At 41.3% G+C, this 21,582-nt stretch overlaps 1 protein-coding gene and 1 pseudogene across 1 annotated transcript; one reads left to right on the top strand and one right to left on the bottom strand.

The window, feature by feature from the left end:
• Positions 1 to 5,634: 5,634 nt before the first annotated feature.
• LOC125345769 (U6 snRNA-associated Sm-like protein LSm2) lies at positions 5,635 to 6,263 on the bottom strand. Its single transcript, XM_048337805.1, has one exon. The coding sequence runs from the start codon at positions 6,196 to 6,198 to the stop codon at positions 5,911 to 5,913; it is 288 nt and encodes a 95-aa protein (XP_048193762.1). The 5' UTR covers positions 6,199 to 6,263; the 3' UTR covers positions 5,635 to 5,910.
• A 14,239-nt stretch (positions 6,264 to 20,502) lies between these two features.
• LOC125345768 lies at positions 20,503 to 20,829 on the top strand (annotated as a pseudogene).
• Positions 20,830 to 21,582: the final 753 nt, after the last annotated feature.

The raw sequence follows: 21,582 nt of genomic DNA, 5'->3' as shown, positions 1-21,582 counted from the left end.
ATCTTATCTGAGTACATTGGAAACCGTGTATACTGGTATTTGAACTAGGAAATAGAAAGGGAATACCAGGATCGAGAGACACAGGGTAAAAAAAAAGACAAATGACTACAAAAGCAATACTTGTTAGCATATTTTAATGTCTCTAAAATTTGTTAAAATTGTATGTGCCAATGAAAGGGTCGAGAAGCGCATCCACGGAATGGAGGACACCAAGAGACGTTCTCATGCAAAAGCAAAGGGTTTATTCGAGCAAGCTCGGGCTCACAGCATGACCGTAAACCAGTCAACAACTGAGAGCCCCGAGCTTTTCTGAGGGTGACCTTATATAGGACTCTACTATCCGTTAGGGTAAAGCCCGCGCATTTGTAACCAATAGATTTAAAGTAACACATCGTGGTCTGCACGCAGGCAGCCAATCATTTTACACTGAGTCACATGCGTTTACCAATCATTTTAAGGAATCCTAATTTGGGCTGGTAAGGGATACGTGCCAAGTTGTATGTGTGCGAGGATTCTTGGAATGTGCAAGTGACCTTTTGGACGGGCTGGCGCCTTTTGTTTGTTCCCCTCAAGGTGGGGTTGGGTGACTGCTTGCAGGCTGCATAGTTCAGATAACTGCAAAGTCCAGATGACAATAGATGGCAGGATGGGGGGTTTGTCCTCCTGTCCCAGAGGGAGAAGGGCTTGGGTAACTTCCTACTCAAGGGGGCTCGTATAGCCTCTTTCACCTCAAACTTGTCTTGTTCGTTTACTTTACTGCTTCATTTAGTCCTTGTTACTTTGTAGAACATGAGTCACACAATATACAGGAAAACTGTGGAGGACATTACACCAACCTATATTGTTTCATTTCAGATGGGGGCTCAAGATTAACAAGAACTCTGTGAGTGAGGCACATCTATAATCCTAACACAGGAGACAGAAGCAGGAAGATCAAGGACAACCTGATTATTGCCTCAAACATGAAATTTCTTTCAAACAACAGTATGTGTGAATTTATCTTTCCAGGTTGCTCCAAATTATCTAAAAGTCTTTCTGACCATTCCTTCTCTAGATGACAACATGGAGGACATGTTAAACTTCCCCAAACTGATTGTCATGCCAGCCTCAGGATGGGAGGTAATTTGTTACTGGTATGTTAAACGGGTCATTAATAGAGAACCCTTAACTAAAAAGGAAATGATGTATTCATCAATTATCCTAGAACTAAGCTCTGGCAAATGAGTAGAAATAAATTTATGTCATTTTGGCAAAAAAGATGACTATGTTTATTTAATTGTTGAAAATGATTAATATTGTGACATAACTTGTAAAGAATGCTTTCCTTGCTTAAATTCTATTTTTCAGAAGGGCTCATCTCTGTCTGATTTTTTAAGTGAAGGATTCTGATTATGTAAAAGCATTTCATTGTTCATATGTTGTAAGCAGAGGTACTGGCTACCTTGGTGTATCATCTGTGTCTCCTAGAACGTTTATATTGCCATAAGCTTGGAATCAAGAGAGTAGAAGGAAGGGCAAGGTTGCTCCTCTCAAAGTGCCAATAACAGAATCCACCTGGGAAAAGTCCAGGAAGGCTCTGTCTCAGCTCTGAAAGGCTCATGTTTTTGAGTTTGGGGTTCCTTTTCCATATAACTTACCCATGTGAAAGCATTACTTACCTCTTCTTATGCCTTCTTCTGAGACCAGGAGTTTAAGGAATGAATGCAAATTCTAAATCTGAAGTGCTCCTATCACTCACTATATTGGTCTCTTTCTTTCTGATCCATAAGACTTCCATATTTCTTTGGGTCCATAAAGGTAGTTCTTTTATCACTTAGTGAAAATAGTTCAAATCTTTGCTAGTACTTAACTGTGTAGGTTATGAGGATAGAATAATCATAGTAATCTGATTATTCACAAGAGAAAGAGCAGGGCCTTGTGTATTGAGAGATTTGAGGCAAACCCAATTAAAATCAGGACCCTGACCTGACACATAGGCAGCTGTGATCCTTCCTTTCTCACAATACTTGTTAATGAGTAAGATATGAGGAGGGGAGTGTACTCTGCAGCTACCAGTTGTCTGGGACTCTGTCTTGTGGACTGACACAAGTCTCAATTTTGCAAGGCTTACAGCTTGTGGATAACAATTCCTTTCCAAGAACACTATAGGTGCTGACTTGACCTAAAATGATCAAATATTCCAGAATGGCTTTAAAAGGCAATCAGAGGGGCTGGGGATATGGCCTAGTGGCAAGAGTGCTTGCCTCGTATACCTGAGGCCCTGGGTTCAGTTCCTCAGCACCACATATACAGAAAATGGCCAGAAGTGGCGCTGTGGCTCAAGTGGCAGAGTGCTAGCCTTGAGCAAAAAAGAAGCCAGGGACAGTGCTCAGGCCCTGAGTTCACGGCCTAGGACTGGCAAAATAAATAAATAAATAAATAAAAAGGCATCTGTCTTCCCTGGCCAGGACATTGACAGACAAAAAAAACACAAACAACAACAAAAACAACCACAACCTGTTCTAGATTTCCCTAGGGCTGGCTATGTTGTGTTGGATGCTGAGCAGGAAATTTTTATCTGGAATCTAATAGAAAGACAACCCAGAAGCTTACAAATCAAACCACCTGGAAGCTCCAGGTTGATCGTGAGCTATTTTTGTTTGTTTTGCTGTTTTTTAATCTGGTTGAATTCAAGATAGACTCTAAAAGCAAATAAGTCAGTATTTCAGGTTGGATTCATTCTTCTGCTTGGAGTGTTGTTCATCATGTAGATTAAGAAATACCTAGTGTCAGGGTCCTTTGCCCCCAGCGCTCTCCTGGCCAGCAGGAGAGGCGGGGAAGCATGCCCCGACTAAGGCAGACCAAGACAATCAGACAGCCCAGGAGAGTGTCACACACGGTCTCGTGAGTAGCTTTGGGCTTTAAAGCGGCAGGAAGGGGAGGGGTGTAGGCGCACCTAGCTAGGGACTGAGGGGAGGCCTGAGCTGTCCATCGAGGGTGGATGGCCGAGGGACCAATCTAAGAGGTGGCCTAATTCTACATCATAGCCCACAGGACCTCCTCCAGGTTCACCACTAGGCGCCATCTTGGCTACACGTGGTCCCAAGGTGGGGCCAGCTAGAACTGCCTTTCCAGTTCCTCGGAACCTGGAAGGCAGGCAGAGCTATCTAGGACCGCCCCTCCGGGTTCCAGCTTAACAGCCATGTGGCCTCAAGGCTGGGGAAACAGGTGGGGTCAGCCCAGTGTGCCCCACATCTCCCCCTTTTGTTTTTTATCATCAGTTGCCCGCCCTAATTGAGCGTGTGCCTGTCTTAGGATGTCCCCCTCTGCGTATCTTACCTGTCACTGACTACCACTCTAGCTCTTCAGGCAAATATACCCAGGGCTTGCTTGCCAGCCCAGTGGAAGAACTTGGGTGGGGGGAGGAATTGATACTCAAGAGGAGGTCCTGTTATTATTTTGCCTCATGCCTGCACATTCTGGTAAGGGTTATGGCCATCCTCATAGGGTTCCCAATTGGCAAAAAGCAGCATAATGGTGCCAGACCACCATTAACTGGACAGCTCTCGCTCATTGCTTAAGAAATAGGGGAAGCCTATTTACCCTAGCAAGGGTTGAGTGTAAACACAGAGGCAAATGCAACACAAGGCAAATGTAAACACGAGGATCATGGGGGGTCTCTCCCACATTGGGGAGAAGGTAAGGGAGCCACCCATTTGGCTTAGTCTAGGTTAATTGGAGTTCAGTCCGTTTCGGTGTTGCTCAGGATAAAGCAGGCAGCGTTCCCCTTCTCTGGCAGTGAGCAGGTCCAGGCCCTGGCGATTCTGGAGGTCCACAGCTATCAAGGTGCTAGCAACTTAATGCATGTAGTTAGTAAACAATTCATCATAAACATGAAGCAAGGTGCCAAAACCCTCAATGCCTATTCCCCCCCAATGGGAACCCCTAAGCTCAGCAACCGGGGAAAGGCAAAAAGGAAATAACAGTACAAACTCCATTCCAGTTCTTTGGCAAAGCTGTAGGCAATACATAACCACAGAGAACATTGCACCATAAAAGACGTCAAGGTAGATTCCAAGAAGCAAGCAGTGCCAGGCACTGGAAGGAGGGGAGGCTGGCTGCCTCCGTTGTTGTCCACGATTGCTGATACACTCAGACAGGTTTCTCATATTTCCAGGGAGGAGAAGGAAGAAATCCACCATGGTCTTTTTCATTCCTAGAGAGAATAAATAGGGAAGCATACCTCGAGAGAGAGTGCTCTTGGGTAGTTATTCTGGTGAACAGTATTTTAGATCTCTAGCAGGTATCCAAATTGGGCTTGGTTCCCTAATAGGAAAAACACGTCCAAAGCCCCTTCCCACACTGATACGCGGGTCAGGACCTTGCCATGATCCAGTAAGGGGGTCCTTCCATCGGACTTCCACCTTTAAATGAGGTGTCTGATTTGACCAATGCCTCTGAAAATCTGTCAGAGGTTGGTCTTTGCAGAAATTTAAAATATTTAATGTAAGCATGGCTGTCCTTAACTGATCATGGGGGCTGCCTCCCCCTTTTGTGTTTATTAATTGGTCCTTTAGAGTCTTATGGGTCTTAGGGTGTTATACCTCTCGATGATGGCTTGACTCCTTGGATTGTATGGTATTCCAGTGGTGTGTTTAATATTCCACATTTGAAAAAATGTTTGCAATGGTTTGCTTATAAAGCAATGCCCATTGTCTGCCTTTACTTGTAGGGGTAGCCCCAGGATGGTAAAATGTAGGGGTAGCCCCAAGATGGCAAAACATTGTAGGAAATGGCTTTTAGCATGCCGGGCCCTTTCACCTGAATGGGCAAGTTTAATGTATGAGGACACCAGGGTTGGTAACAAATTAACGGCATACAAACTATCAGAAAACAGGTTCATCGGCTCCTAGACATGGGTTAATGCCAGGGCAACTGTGTACAGCTCCTTAAACTGTGCAGACCCTGTAACTGGCTCAAAGTAATGGGTGCTTTCTTTCCTATTAGCAGAGGAGGAGGTGAAGCAAATCACCACACCAGATCCCTCTTTTCCTCCATCAGTAAAAAACATTTACAGCTTTAATAAGAGGTTTGGTAGAGAAAGGTATGGGGGAGTCCACTGTAACCTCGAAAATGAGGTTACCCATCTTGAAGTGCCATAATGGCAGTCCCGCTTCCACAGGAAACCCTCTAAGGCACTAGACACCTGTTATGGTTTCTTTTAACCCACTCAAAATCTGACAGCTGGTAGGGAATAACTAGCACATCAGGATCCCACCCTTAATGTCTCAGGGAAATAACCCTGCCCTTAATTACCAGGTAAGCAAGCTGGTCTAGCTGTGGGTAAACCCTGGGAGCCCCTCCTATTGATGCATGCACCCATTGGAGAGGCTCACCCACCTGAGTAATGGCGGCTGAGGAAAGCTCTGAGCTGGGAAGGATCCTTAGACAAAGGGAGAATTCGGGCCTACAACGAGCCAATTGTACCATGTTTAAGGCCATCTGAATTTTTTGAAATATTACTTGATGTGATGGAGTTATTGTAATAACATCAGTGGGGGCTTTATCCTTTATTTTATTTTATTTTATTGCATCATAAATTTGATTCCCGATGCGGGACAGATGTCTTCATCCCCCAAATGAACCTCGTGCTGCCCTAGAAAGACACGAGGTTCCCAAATCCACAGAGTGTGAAAGGCAGGTGCTGAGTATTGGGAAGGCTCTGTTCCCCAGTCTTTTTATCCTCCTTAAGAGGGGGGATAGTTACTCCCATTATTATACTCTTATTCCTCTCATCACCAAATCTCTTAGTTAGAAAAAAAAATAAAAAAATCACACAAAAAAATCTTAAGTGTGGGGGGAAGGCTCCCTATCTGCGGCATGAAGTTAGGGTCACCAATGGACAAGGGAGGGGAAAGGGAGGAGGAGCCATCACTGTTTCTGCTGCAGGGCTTCGTTCCTTGCTGCATCCTGTAGCAACTGTGTGTCCACTTCATCTGCTGGCAACTGCACATAGTGGACCACTGAGCCCCGGATGAAGCAGTTCTTCACTGACAACATGTGAGGATATTTCTCAGGATCTGTAACACTGATGTCAGTTACTTTGATGTTGAGATACTGATCCACGGAATGGAGGGTTCCACAGATGCTCAAGTCATTCTTGCGCTCCACGACCACATCCTTGCCCATGAGGGACTTGAAAAATGAGTAGAAGAGCATGGTGCAGGCGCTGCACGCTGCGGGCCGGACTGGGGAGGAGACACCTGAGCGCCACGGGCCAGTCACCAGGTAGGTACCGGCGCAGCAGCCCTAGAGTGGGGCGGGGCGGGACTCAGCTTTATCCTTTAAAGAGTCAGAAAGTGGAAGCAGATCTTCTGTAGGCAGGTGAAGCCTTAACCAGTTAATCTCACCTAACAGTTTTTGTAACTCCACCAAAGTATAGGTGCCATTAAATCAAATCATATCATATCATTTAACCTTACCAGCAGGTGTTAGAGAGCACAAATGAATAGCAATCAAGAGGGCAAAGGTTCAGGACAATGTAAAAGTCTCAGCTTCAGCGGATCCGAAGTGGCTGTGTCTTCCATCAAGAACCTCCTGCTGGGTTGCCTGCAAATTTCTACAAAGACTGGTTAAAGGTATTCGTTTGGGAGCAGACTATGGAGGCAGCTCCCAGTAGCCACAGAACGCCACAGTCCACGCAGCTAACACACATGTCAACCTGGATCCTATAGAGCAAAATATTAATCCTGGGTCAGGAAAATTGAGGTTAGGAGCCACATTTGCGCACTTTTTCCAAAATGACTCCAGTCCCTTAATCCTATAGAGTTTATGAGAGCATAGGAAAAGAAAAATGGAGAAGTAAAATCTTAGTCTATACCAAAGAACTGTCAGGATCAGATGTACACTTGACTTTTAGCATAGATAGACATAAAAAATAACAAACTGATTTTATATCATTATACTTATACCACACGCTGCATATTTGAACCTTTCGTAGTTTTTCCTAGACACATATGCTTGCACCCAAACATGATCAGTTTGGGTTTAAAACCTGTTTTGTTTTTTTTTTTTCTTTCGGCTTGGAGTCTGGTAATAAGAGATAGGATTGTCTCCAGGCTGTTTACTGTAACCCCACCCACAGGCTGTAAAGATCAATTAAGACTTAAAGTAAGTTAAAATAGTAGTTAAAAATGCAAGTAATTTTTAAATCATGATGCTAGTTTTTACATGTTTTACCAACAGACAGACAGACAGACATACAGACAGACAGTTGTGCACAAGCTTTGGGATGCACTTAGAAAGTCCCCCCCCCTTTTTTTTTGAATTGGCCATGTAAGTTTCCTGGAATTCCAGTGGCAAAATGATATTATTTTGCCCATATTTTAGAACCACATGGTCAGTTAGAAAAAAAACTTCAGCAAACAAAAACTTAAGCAAAGGGTGGGGGGCAGGGTTATCAGGAGCCAGAGTCTCCACATTCTTGCCTAGCCTCCAGGGATTTGGCACGCCCATTACCTGGGGTGTGGGTGGGAGGTGCTCCTAAAACTCATTCTATTGTCCTCTGAAAGCTTAGGATTTAGCCAACAACAATCAGAATTTAACCTAATCTCCAAACTTAGCAAACATCAACAAAAGAACAGAAAACCTTTTTTTTTGTCTCTTTCAAGCAGATGTTAAGTAAATAAGCCCTTCTCCTCCTGGGCAGCCAGGGGGCCAGCTCCCCTCCATCCAAGACATTTCTCAGCAAATGCTTCCCAGGCTCTTTAAGGCCACCTCAGGAGCGGAAGGAGTGAGTGTCTTAAAAGGGCCTTTGCTGTCCCCAGGGCGATCCTCTCCTGGGTCCGAGCAAGATGGTGGGAAGCCACCAGTGGAGGAGGGTGACAAGATGGAGGAGGCCCCCCCCCCCCGCTCGTCCGCCACATGTCCCAGGGCCGAGGGGCTTGGCCCGGAATCCGGGTGATCAGGCCAAGGCTTGTCTATGGGCTCATCGGAGTGAGGCATTGAGCCCCTCTCCTCCTGGGCAGCGGGAGGGCTGTTTCCCTCCCATCCAAGATGTTCCCCCACAGATCCTTTCTGGGCCCAGATGCTCCTCCTTAGGGGGCCTGTGGAAAAGCAGGCCTTAAGGGCCCAGAGGATTGGGAAGACTACGAGAGGGAGCTCCTCTCCCAAGTCAACTTCCCTCCTTTTCACTTCCTGTTCTACATGTTCCCATGTAGCCCAGCTAAAGAGATTAGCCTCTGCCAGCCAAGGGGCGGTATGTGTCAAGGCCTCCCATATCCTTTTGCCCTGGGAGTCTGAGATGTTCTAGTCCTATGGTTTGCATGAAACTCAGCACCCGAAGTGCTGGATCACCATGCTGACTTTGAGATTACCCCATCTTTTCCGGGGATCCCCATACCTCTCGGAACTTGCTTGACTTGGCTTGCTGGAAGTTTCTAAATCCACGCTCCTCTTGCCCCACATTGGGCACCAGCTGTTGGGGTCCTTTGCCCCCAGAGATCTTCTGGCCAGCGGGAGAGGCGGGGAAGCATGCTCCAACTGAGGCGGGCCAAGAAAAGGTGAAAGGTCGATAGACTGCCCACACCCAGCCCCCCTTTCACCGAAGGACAATCAGACAGCCCAGGAGAGTGTCACACATGGTCTCGCTTTATTTGGGAGGAGCTTTAGGCTTTAAAGTGGCAGAAAGGGGAGGGGTGTAGGCGCACCTAGCTAGGGACTGAGGGGAGGCCTGAGCTGTCCATCAAGGGTGGATGGCTGAGGGACCAATCCTAAGAGGTGGCCTAATTCTACATCATAGCCCACAGGACCTCCTCCGGGTTCACCACCAGGCACCATCTTGGGTACACGTGGTCCCAAGGCTGGGAGGCGGGGCCAGCTAGAACCGCCTTTCCGGTTCTGCGGAACCCGGAAGGCAGGCAGGTCTATCTAGGACCGCCCCTCCGGCTTCCGGCTTAATAGCCACGCGGCCCCAGGGCTGGGAAAACAGGCAGGGTCAGCTGGGCGGTGCCCCACAAACTAGGACATAATATTTGGATGTGGTATTGATCTCTGCTGGTCAGATTAATTTGTGAGCCAAGAAGTGGTGGACTTATGGGTATTACTGGGTGAAAATCTCCACAAGTCTGTCATATATCTGCATATTTGGAAATGATATTGAACTGAAACCCTTGACTGGGCAGGCCACAGCCTTCTCTAGGCATTTACCAAAAGGAGCTTTATCATGAAGTACATACTCAGGAATTTAGAAGCATCTCTCAAAGACCTGAGAGCCATTCCCCAGAATGCAGTCATCAAGAGAATGGGACTCTATCTCCAAGACTCCACAGGAGGACAGAGCACTAATGATAATTAACTCGAAACACAGCTCTCATAGTCTCATTTACACTTCCCAAGTCTGTGTACTGTTTACTCCTCTGACCCTGCTGAGCCCCAGTACTGATTCCTACCTCTTTAACATCCCAATCAGAATGGAGCTAAGAGTTTATTCCCTGCTAAGCATTTTTAAACAACTTCTTCTTAACGCTTGTGTGAGATACTTAAAAAAAACATGGCTTTGTTGTTAGATGTTGTAGCATCTGACTTACAAATGACCCTGAGGTGGACTGAATTCTGAGTTTTAAACCAGCAGAGACCCAAATTTGGGACAAAGAACTACATGAACTATGATCAAGAGCCAGGTGTGTTACATTGATATTGCTAAATAAGAACTAAAAAAGTAAATACCTTGAAAGACACAAGTATATCCAATCATGATCTAAGACCTATTCAGAAAATCAACTCCCCAAATACCCTTTTCACTTTCTTACTGAGGTAGCTGATTTGAGTATGTCTCTTATCTCATCAATAATGTGAAATAATAATGTATAAACATGAATGCCATAGTGTTGATTTATATGCATTGGGCAATGATCACTTACACACTGAAGTGTCTCATGCTGTAATTCTGTAATTCGAAGGACTTCAACAAATGACCTAGGAGGATGTTATATTTCCTACACCCAACCCCCCTGCACCAGAATAAGTGCTGGGTTTGTTTTCTGTCTAGTAGAGCAAAGGCCACAGCAAAGGCTCACTAAAGCCTTTCAAGCTCATTATCCTTTCTAACAGGGTTCAGTTTTCTAGTATGGGAGTTATTCTTTCTTACAACCCACTGCTCATAGGAATATTTCTGACATTTTGCCTCTGGCTGATATGCAAATCTTGGTGGCTGGATAAATGCTCTTAGACATGCACGTTACTCTAAGAAAGAGCTAACTACTCCGTGCCTCTGACCTGCAAATCTCAAATCTTCTTGCAGCACCTAGGAAAACTGAGTCAAATTATTAGTTTGAAAGATTCCCAGATGCTTCAATTTATTATTAAGAAAATATTGGTAGTAAGTCATAAAATGATTTATTACATTTTATGTGAACTTATAACGGTAATTGTAATCACAGGGTCAATTCTCAGCACAAAGAAGTATATTTTAACTTGATACTTGGTAGTAGTCGAAAGATAACTTACAAGATGTTTTCTAAAATCCTTTAAGGTAAGAGAACTTCACTATTGGTTTTCACATTAGGTATGAAATACGGAATGTGGAGGAAATTACAATAGATTTTACTTTGATTTTAATTCATTGTTTTCTCTTTCATGTCTTTCCCACCTAACTTCAAATAATGGAAGCCTTGAATGCTAGACACCAGAAAAATAGTTTGCACTTGGATGTAGCAGTTATAATAATGGGAACATCACTCCTTAGAAAAAGAAATGTAAAAAAACTACTGGTGTGAATGTTTCACAAATTAATTAATGAGGTTTCACATTAATCCAAACATCAACTGATCTCCCATATACATGTCCAGTTTTAATACATCAGTTAAACATGTTCTCTTGTCAAAGAATCTTGGGGTGTTTTTACTTAAGGACAAGTTAGAGGAAATAAAGTCCTTCACAGAGGCAGAAGATGGACATTTTGAGAAAAAGATTTAAACTATTATACAGAAGAAGAAGACTGAAAAGTATGTGAAAAAATGTCTTGCAGGGTCAGATACTAGAGAAGGGGCAATTAGCAACAGAAAACTAAGAAGGCCGATGGGTTTGGCAATTGGGAGGTCATTGATGACATTTAGTCTTACAAGTCACCACATGCATTAGCTAATGAAGACAAAGTAGTGTAAGCCCCTCAGTGTGCCATAATATCAGTCCTGCGATGAATGATATTATCCACAGGGTAACCCTTAATGATGAATAGTATTGTGATTTAATTGCTTTAAAGGACCAGTGGGAGTGTTCACTGCAACCCTTTAAATACCAACAGCACAATTAATACTCTGGAACAGACATGTAAGAAATAGGTAGCTGCCTGCCCTTCTATCACAGTCACATTTTATGTCACCCTTGAGGGTTTGTTGACGCAAAATGAGCTGCATTTATTCACATGTAGTTAGTTGTGCTTTATCGGGAGCAAGACATTATTAAAATGTACTTATGCAGAAAGAAAAATGGAAATGTTTAAAATGTGATTCTGATGTTGCTGTTCTATAATTACTAAAAATTCTTGTTTCTATAATTTGGGATATTTTTACAAAAGAATTATGACAATTGCCAGGTGGCAAGCATATCTTCAAGTAAAGCTTCCCTTTTTAATTCCTTCAAGGAGAATTTCTTATCAAAGGAATTTACCATGTTAAGAAATTCAATTATATATAATTAAATCCATTATTTTCATATTTAATCATGAAGGTATAATAATTTCTTTCAAAAGCCACATGAATTTGTAAACCACAGACTATCTTATATTTCTTTATATTCATTTTTAAAATCGTTTTTCAGTAGGTGTGAAAGTAGATTTTAATTTAACATGTCAGTTTGTGAGGACAATGTATCCTGATCAATGTTATCCCTTTCCTCATCCCTTTGCTTTTTGATTCCGTGCCACTCCTGGGGCTTGAATTCAGGGCCTTGTCACAGTCCCTGAGCTTGTGGCAGGATAATGCTTTATCACTTGAACCACAGCTCCACTATCCTTTCTGGGTTTGCTTCATATTGTAATCCTCAGATCTCAGCCTCCTGAGCAGCTAGGATTACAGATGTTCATCCCTTTTCCTGGCTTTCTTTTTATTCTTTTTAATGAATAACTTATAAGTGCTAGATCCACAGTGAACAGTATTAAACTTTATCTAGTTGGTTAAAATTCTACGTATATGTCAAAGGAAAATGTTTGTGTATGGGATGAAGGATATTTATATGTCTGTGTGCATTTGTGTGTACATGTTTGTACACGTGTGCATATGCATGTATTTATAGAGAGGATGACATGCTTCATTTCACATACTTCTCCTTGTATGGATTTGCCTATCTCAGAACACTATCTGACAGGGCCTGGCTACATCTTCCTCTTAGATGTGTCAGTATTTTCTTCTTCATTTTCTCCAAAGGAGGTTCATCTGAAGGAGAGTGTTTCTAAACTTCACAATTACACACTTCCTGGCACTTAGTGACAAAGGTCTTCCATTATGAATTAAGAAAGAAAATGGTGGGAGTGAACTAGAACCTCACTCCTTATCTTCAATGAATTTTGTTCCTATGTGTGATATTGAGCCGATGAAATGTGTGCATTGTATTGTGCATTATAATTCTTTCAGATAGAGAATCAGCTCAAACGTTTGCAGATGAGGGGTGACAATTAGATGGATGATTGTTTCTAATTTTGTGTAAGAGCTTTTTTTGGATGTTGTTGAACCTTTTGAGGACATTAAATTTAGGGATTTGAAAGGGATCAAAATCATGGCTTCTATATTTACCCTATGATCCTGCCATTCATTTGCTAAGCATCATCCAAAAGTAATAAGAACATATGCAATGCCAAAACTTTCCAAATATTCAGCCAATGTGGAGAACTATCCAAGCTTTGGTCATCTGTGATATGAGTATCAAAACTGGGGCAACAGTCTTACAATGGAATGTGCTATAAAAAAATCAAAGTACTAGAACATGTTACAAGTATAAACAACCTCACAAAAGCATTTTGGTAAATAAAGGAAACCAGATGCAAAATGTCCTAAGGACATTAATGATGCTGTGGTGTTGAAGATTATTAGATTATTATATAGGGTATTAATGAGAATTAAAACTCAATTTGGGGAAGTGAAATGGCATAATCAAAGTAGATGGCCTTCTGGGAAAGTTTGCTAGTCTGTCCATCTAAAATACAGAAGAAATATCTCATTGTACTCATAACCTAACTTATGAGAAGGTGACCCCTCTATAAAACTACTTAATAATAACAATAATAAAAATATTACACAAAAATTTCAGTTTTGTAAAATGTAGAGCTAGAGACCAGATTTATTCATAGTAGCCCACACTTGGACATAACCAACATGAAACCTTTTAGTATATGAATGAATAAATGAACCATAGTGCATCAAAACAATGAAATGTTATTTAGCACTAAAAACAAATGAGTTATCAATCCATGGAAAGAGAGGAGACTTTGGTTCCTTAAACAATTTTAAGTGAAAGATGTCAACCTGAATGCCCTACATAGGGTACAATTGCAATGATGTTCCTTCTGAAAATGTAAAAAGTGATACAAAACTGCTGAGTAGTTTCCAGGGTTGTGTAGAGCACTATATAGATAAAGCAAAGATGCTCAAAGCATTGACGGCATTCTCTCTTATGCTCTAAGGCAAGTATTTGTTACCATTAACTAGCCCAAGCCCACAGAATTTAGAACACCAGGAAGGAAGCCTAATATAAATTCTAGACTTTGGATGATGCGTATTTGTCAAAGGAGGTTCATCCACTGCCAGAAATGTGCTTCTTGTGGTGTTAATAGGAGGTAGTTCTACCAAATGAAGGGAAGGATAAGGTGAGGGATGGGAATTCTCTGTAGCTTTTACTTACTTCTTAGAATCTAGCAATTCCCTAAAACAAATTTTAAAATAACGAAATAAGACACCAATTTGTAAAGACAGAGTCTCATCTTTCTGTGATTGTATCTTACATAAAAACCACTACTGTTGTACATCTCTCAGAAAAACAGTGGGGGCATGAGGAAAAGGTATAATTCATTTATAGTCTAGTCCTTCCAATTTTTCTCTTGGTGGTGGAAGTGTTGTTACTAGGTTTTGAACTCAGGGCCTATACTACTTGGGTCATACCTAACATCCTTTTAGATTTAGTTATTTTTGGATATATTTTCTTGTCTTGTTTCTGTTTTTGATTGTTTTTTGTTTTTTATTTTCTTTTATTTCTTTAATGCCAAAACTAGCCTCCTCCAACCTCTGCTTGCCAAGTAATTAGGGTTACAGACATAAACCACAACCTTCAATTTGTTATTTGAGATAGTGTTTTACTAACATTTTTTTGGCCTGAGCTGACTTAAACCCTGGTACACCTCTCTCTGCTTCCTGTGGCTGGGAATACAGTACTAGACTACAATGCCAAGCTTTTGTGTACATATTAATTTAAGTCGAGTGGCTGATTATTTTAAATCTCTGTCATGGTATAAGGACTCATGCAAAGCTTGTATGGTATATTGAAAAGATGCTGCCTCCTTTGATGGAAGAAACCACATCCTGACTTCTGGAATCTATGATTGTTACATTGTGTGTGGGGAACCATATGAAAACAAAGAAAAAGGAACAAAAGGGGAGGAGAGTACTTATATGAATCTGCAACCCCTCTGTACCACCCTTGGACAATAAAGAAAAAAGGTTAATAAAAAAAGAAAGATTATTAATGGTTTATTGTGAGTCATAAATGACTCCAGGTTGTAGGAGAGGGTCCTAAATATAATCTCATGTCCTTCCAAGAGGAAAGCAAAGATCATACCTGGACAAGAATGTGATGACAAAACGGAGCAGAAGGACATCAGAATATATCAACTTAGATGATTAGAGCAATCCTGCAACAAGCCAAGGAATGGTGTAACCACCAGAAATGGGAAATAACAAAGAACTTTACCTCCAGGAAGAGTACTCTTACTAACCAATATCCTTATTTCATCTCTGTGATAGACATTTTGGATTTATGACCTCTAGGGTCCTGATGGTGAATACATTTCTTTAATTTACAGGATTTATTATCATTTGTTATAGCAGCCTCCAAAAAAACTATTTTAGAAAATATATATTGTAAACTACTGACTATATAATGAGGTACCTAAGCTGAGTATGATCTCTCCTAGAACTCTTCTTCTGACAAATTATGTGTGAAGATCAGATTGTTCTAGTAAAAGGCTTTCAAAATATGTAGATCCATCTGGAACTAATTTTGCTCAGTGCTTCAGTAGGCTGGTCTTAAAAATCTCAACCCTCAGTTCATTAAAGAAATGTGCTAGCCTGCATGACTGTGTATGAACACTTGTGTGTGAATTAGTGGTCATGTGTGTGCATGCAAGTGTGTGCATGTCTGTATGTTTATAATTATATGTGTAGTGTGTGTGCCACTTCTCTGTGTGCTTATCAAATGAAATGCATGCATAGTATAAGGATGTCCTTGCCAAAGAAGTCATTTCTATGCACGCATGCTCTGTAATGAGCATTTCCTTTTATTTATCTAAGAAGAGTAATAGAGACGCTCCTTTTACCCATTGGGCATGCTTTTCCAGTCAACTAAATCAAATCCTACTTGTCTTTCCTAGTCTTTCAATTACTTTTATTGCTCACTTTACTCCTTTCTCCAATTTATTTATTTATTTCCTCATTTAAAATTGGAAAATTAGCCAGCGAATTTAGCCTACTTAGTATTTGCTGGCCCCAAACAGATGAGGCACCCACTTTGCCTAATGTCACGGGTGAGTTCTCATCTGGATTTGTTTGATAAGTCATAAGACTTGGTTTTTAAATAATCATACTAATATACATATCTACAGACAAATGTTATCATTGACATGCTTTATTACAGCAGGTAAAATACTCTGATGATGCCACCACTGCTCAGAGCAGTTTAGTGTCTCCATTACAATAACAGACTCATAGTCAATCATTGCCTTAAACAGTCAGATGATAATTTCTGTACTGGGCCTCACATTCATATTAGTCTGGTCAAAAACAAAAGGTTCCCAATTTGTCAGGCTTGAATTTTTATCCTGTGAGTATGTGATCTCTATTAGATATGTTTGTTTACTCCATTTGAGAATATATTAAGTGAGGCTTTCACGTTGAAAGAATCCAGTCCTCTTCCAGTAATAGGGAGTAGTGATTGCTCATTCCTGTTAGAACTAAGCAACAGAGACTGCAGGTTTTCAAGAGGCATCAGTGGAATTTTCTGAGAAGCCCCTTGGTGTGCTGGAAGAAATCATTTGCATTGTGTTATGAATAAGGTGCCCTTGCCAACTATTGGGGTACACATGCACTTGCTGCCTCTCTTCTTAAAGCTCTGTCTAGTTCTCTCTCCTCAACTCTGCACCCTAACCTTGGAGATCAAGGATTTTTTGGCATGAGTTGTCCTTTATCTGAGATGCTCAGGTGTCAGTAGGTCAACTGGGAGATGAGTGATGTGATACTGGATTCCTGGAATGATGCTGACACTGATTATGGCAACACTTGACTACTATGGGAGCAAAAACAACTCACGGCTCTGGGATTTTGTTGTGCGAGGACTATGGTGCTGGCAAATACTGTAGCTCTCTTCTGTTTGTTTTGCCCACATGGTATAGAGCACAGGTCAGCTCATTTCCATCCAGTCTGTGCCCAGGGGCCAGGCCATCAATGTCCTTTGTCTAGCTTGTCCTCTTCACTCTTCTAATTTTTGGAAGTCTGAATGAATGTCTTCAGCACTCAGAAGGATCCCAATCCAGTGGTGCACTGGTGAAATCTGTAACAGTACAAGAGAAGATAACATTGGAAAAAATCTTTTATCTATGTTTATACTAAGGAATTGTAGAACTTTGTTTGCTTCTTTTTCTTTACTGGGAATTGATCCCAAGGCCCCTGTGCTTGGTAGACAATCACTCTACCACTTTAACCACACCTGTAGCAAGGAATGATGGAAATCTTGAAAAATGAATATTGTTGGGCTCCAAATTGCCGGGCTTTGCTCTAGCCCTCCCAATCCACATGGGGAGGGGTCCTGGGCTTATCTATCTCCTCCGTGTGGGATCCATACTCACTCTCTCATGTCCCCCCGGCCGGTAGGGTTTAGATGCGCGAGCGGGGTCCCAGGCTTAGCCTCGGTTCGTGTGTGGGTGCAAGAACCCCATACTCACCAGCCCAAGGAAGACACGAGCGTGTGGGGTCTCGGAGACCGTCTCTGGGACGATTCCCCAGGATGATTCTGATTTATTCAAATGAGAATCCACAGAGATATACCCCAAAGGCAGGCACAGGGGAGGGACAACAGATTGGCCATGAGATCTGTACATCAAGTGATGTCAAGGGACTTCCCTTGTGGGCGGAGGCCCAGCCCCCCAAGGATTGGGTTTCTGGGGTACCCCTGCCATTGCACACGTGCTCACCCCTGAAGCTGGGGGCTTCTCTTCCTGTGAAAGGTGGAAGGGGAGGGGAGGAGACAGGCCAAGGCCAGCTGTGGCCTCTTAAAGGCACAGCTGACCCCAACAGAATATGACAAGAAAAAATTATTCCATACTTTCTTGAGAAAAAGTTATTGGGAAGACCACATTTGAAGTCATCATCAAAATGACAACCACTGAGACAGCCATGCTGCACACTGAAAAATGCCCTGCTTGGAGTCATGTCGTACACAACAGTAAACTGATGCGGTTTGGGAACCCAAATGAAAGATCTGCATTGTGCAGCAAGGGCCTGATGAGCCATGGGAGAAATGTAGAGTTGCACCACCATTGTCATAAGACTGGAAAGCTGAAGTCACCAAGAATGGTATGAACATAAACAAATGGTCCCATAAGCTGAGAAGGAAGATACTTCATCATGAATCTGTGATGATTTCTTGTTTGCACTGATTAATTATCTATGCTACACCCTGTTTTGCACAAGTCTGTGAATTTGGCAAATTAAAAGAAAACCTCATTCCCAGTGCTAAAGAATAAAAATAACCATTAGCCCATCCAGAATTCAGAGACCAGGTATTGCTGGTTTACGCCTATAATCCTAGCTACTCAGTGGGTAGAGATCTGATAATGATTGTTCAAAGTCAGTTTGAGCAGGAACGTCTGTTAGACTCTTATCTTCAACTAAACACCAGTAAAGTGGAAGTGGTGCTGTGGCTCAAAGTTAGATGATTAGATTAGCCTTGAGAAAAAGAGGACAGGGACCATGTCCAGGCCCTGAGTTCAAGCCCTATGACAATAAAATAATTAGAAAATCCTGCCTAAAATTATTATGGAAAGAATGAAAATATCTAATAATAATTATCTGGGTGTATACATACCCCTTACTACAGGTATATTTATAGAGTTTAGGTAACTAACAATTCTAAGTCCAAATTTATATTACACTGTCATTCCTTCATATGATCAGTAATTACTGAGTTCGTACTAAGTGCTAGAAACCACTTATCAGGTAAAGTGAACATTTACAAAATTATATATAAATAATATCAACGTATGTTACATATAGATTATATAAGCATATGCATAATACAGAATATAAATTAGATACATTACATATATTCTATACCTCATAATACATTATAATATATACTGATATATATGTAATCTATCTATATGATATCTAGGAAAGAAAATTTATACACATACGTATACTCACATGTAATTTTTTTTGTGTGATACTGGCATTTGAACTCAACATCTCATGCTTGCTAGGTAAATGTGCTAAAATAGGAGTATATCCATAGCACATAAGTCATTGCCTTTGTCATTCATCTACTTGTGTCCCTAGCAGCACAGACAAGAAAACAAAAGGAGAGCAGTGAGAGAAATCAATATCCACCATTATGGTGATTTTTTTCTTCATAGTGAAGTGTGTGAATGAACATGACTCTGCTATAATGCTTTCTTTATTTACTTTTTTTAGCTGTGTTCTTTATTTAAAGGTAACACACACACTCCTTTGCAATTAAATGTTAAATCCTGCAGTTGTTAATTTTGTGATTATCCTCTCCAAGTCTGATTCCTTGTTTATTCACAGGCATAACTCATTTAACACAATATGCCTATTTATCCTTTTGTATCTGTGTGTATCTTAATCATGCGGACTTAGATGTTAGACTAATTGATTGTTTCTGTATTGCTCCTACTACAGTAGGTGATTAGCCACAATTACAGAAGATTAAGCAAGTGGAGATTTAGGCTAAGAAACGTGCTTCCTTATGTTCAGTGCTACAGTTTTTAAAAAAATATGTTGAGCCACTTTTCTATTCTTGCAGAAGGGGAAGAGGCTCAGCAGGGCTTGGTGGCAGCTGAACAAATAAGACTATTATTGTTTGAGCAAACACTTAAATCTCCTACTTCTTGATTAATTATAAATTTATGGAATTGAGAAACTTAGAGAAAAGGGAGATTGTTGCAACCAAACTGCAGCCAATAGTAATTTTTTCAAGAGCTTGAATTGAGAATTAATACATTAAAAGATACAGGTTGAAACACATCTTCTATAACGTTGTTGTGAACAGATTTCACTTTCTATGATGATGTAGCTTAGGTGAGTCATATTCTTCCTTCTAATTCCCAGTGTTCTTACCTTTAAGAAGGCCCAATCCATGGCAAGTCCACCAATTGGACGGCTTAGATATCAGGAATAAAAACTGACATCAGGGGATCATACTTGCTGACTGTCTTAATGTTTATCTTAGCTGCTTGTCAGTTTGATAATGGAGGAATGCAGTACAAGGCTAGGCAAAGCAGAAACTTTCATCTGACTTCTCTTAACCCCTAGCTGGGCATGGTAATGTATACTTATCATCCCATGTTACAAAGGAAATTCAATCTGGGAAGAAAAAGTCCTGGAGATTCTGTCTCCACAGAGGGGAACTAAACATGCAACTATCAGGAAGTGAGACCCTATACTAAAAGTAATAGTGAAATACAGGAAAGAAGATGTTGCTCACCTACATTGTATCAATGTACAATGAATGAGGCCCTGAGCCCTCCCATAATACAAAAAAGAAGACAGGCAGAAAAGAGAGTAAATAAATATGCATATATATGTGTATGTATGTATGTATATATACCACTTGAGCCACAGCTTTACTTCAAGCTCTGTGTGTGTGTGTATGTGTGTGTGTGTGTATGTGTGTGTGTGTGTGTATGTGTGTGTGTTTAATTGCTGCTGAGTCTTAGAGACATTCCTGCTTGGGCTGAACCATGATCCTCATATTTCAGCTTCCTGAGTAGCTAGGATTATGACGTGAGCCACTGCTGCCCAGCTAATTCAATAATGAAAGAATCAGTGATATTCTGTTCACAAAACACAGTGCTGCCAGTAGAGTGCTGAGATTAGGTTGTTTCTTGCTCTCCTGAAAAGTTTTGATTTTTTTTCACTATCATCTTCATGGTGAAAACAGATAATCAAAATCATAGCAGATGGTGAAGATCAAGGCCTCGGGGCAGGCATGAGTCGCACAGTAGAGGCAGAACACCCACGCTCAGCTATGGCCAGTGCAGTGGTGGAAGTTGGGCTGACCTTTGCTGCTACAAGATTTTCAGGCCGTTATATTTTACAAGCCATGAAGCATATGGAGCCTCAAGCAAAACAAGTTTTTCAGCGGTGGTTATTACAGAGGTGGATTTGAACCCAATTGGCAAAACTGGAAGCAACATTAATACTAGGGGTAAGCCCTACTGCCAACAAAGGAAAGATAAGAGATGCTCATCGACGAATTATGCTCTTAAACCATCCAGACAAAGGTGGATCTCCTTACATAGCATCCAAAATCAAAGAAGCTAAAAATTTATTAGAAGGTCAAACTAAAAAATGAAGTAAATATATGATAAATTTTAAGCTCATACTAATTTATGAGTACCAACTTTTTATAATAAAATGCCTCAAATAGAAAGTTTTTTAAAATGATTCATTACAAACAAGCTAAATCAAACTTTTGATATATTTTATTTAACTTGTGAACAATAAAAATATAGTATTTGGGGCTAGTTTTCAATAATGACAGGTGTACACCACCTAAATAGAAACACACTTATTTAGCAAATAAAAATCATAGCAGATTAAAAACGGAAATATTTATAATGTATCAGATGCCTGTCAGCAACTACTACATGAAAGTTTATTCTATTAAAAAGAAATTTCAAAGTTCTGAACCTAGATTTAGAAATAGTGACTTATGCCTCTTTTTGTTGTTGTTGGTTCTCGTTGGTTCTCTTTCTTTTTTCTTTCTCTCTCTCTCTCTCTTTCTTTCTTTCTTTCTTTCTTTCTTTCTTTCTTTCTTTCTTTCTTTCTTTCTTTCTTTCTCTCTTTCTTTCTGTCTGTCTGTCTGTCTGTCTGTCTTTCGGTTCCAGTTCAGGGCCTTGTACTTAAGGCCTTGGTACTAGTCTGTGGGGTACCGGCCTGCAGCTTTAAGAGGCGGTTCTAGCTGATCTGCCTATTTTCCCAGCCCTGTAGCCGCGTGGCTGTTAACCCCGCCTGCCTTCCGGGTCCGGAACCAGAAAGGTGGCTCTAACCAGCCCTGTCTCCCAGCCTCGGGACCACGTGCAGCCAAGATGGCCACTGGTGGTGA

The sequence above is a fragment of the Perognathus longimembris genome, chromosome 2, assembly GCF_023159225.1.
Source record: "Perognathus longimembris pacificus isolate PPM17 chromosome 2, ASM2315922v1, whole genome shotgun sequence".
Lineage (NCBI taxonomy): Eukaryota > Metazoa > Chordata > Mammalia > Rodentia > Heteromyidae > Perognathus > Perognathus longimembris.
Note: the sequence above shows the minus strand (reverse complement) of the source record. Positions and strands in the feature narration are given on the sequence as shown.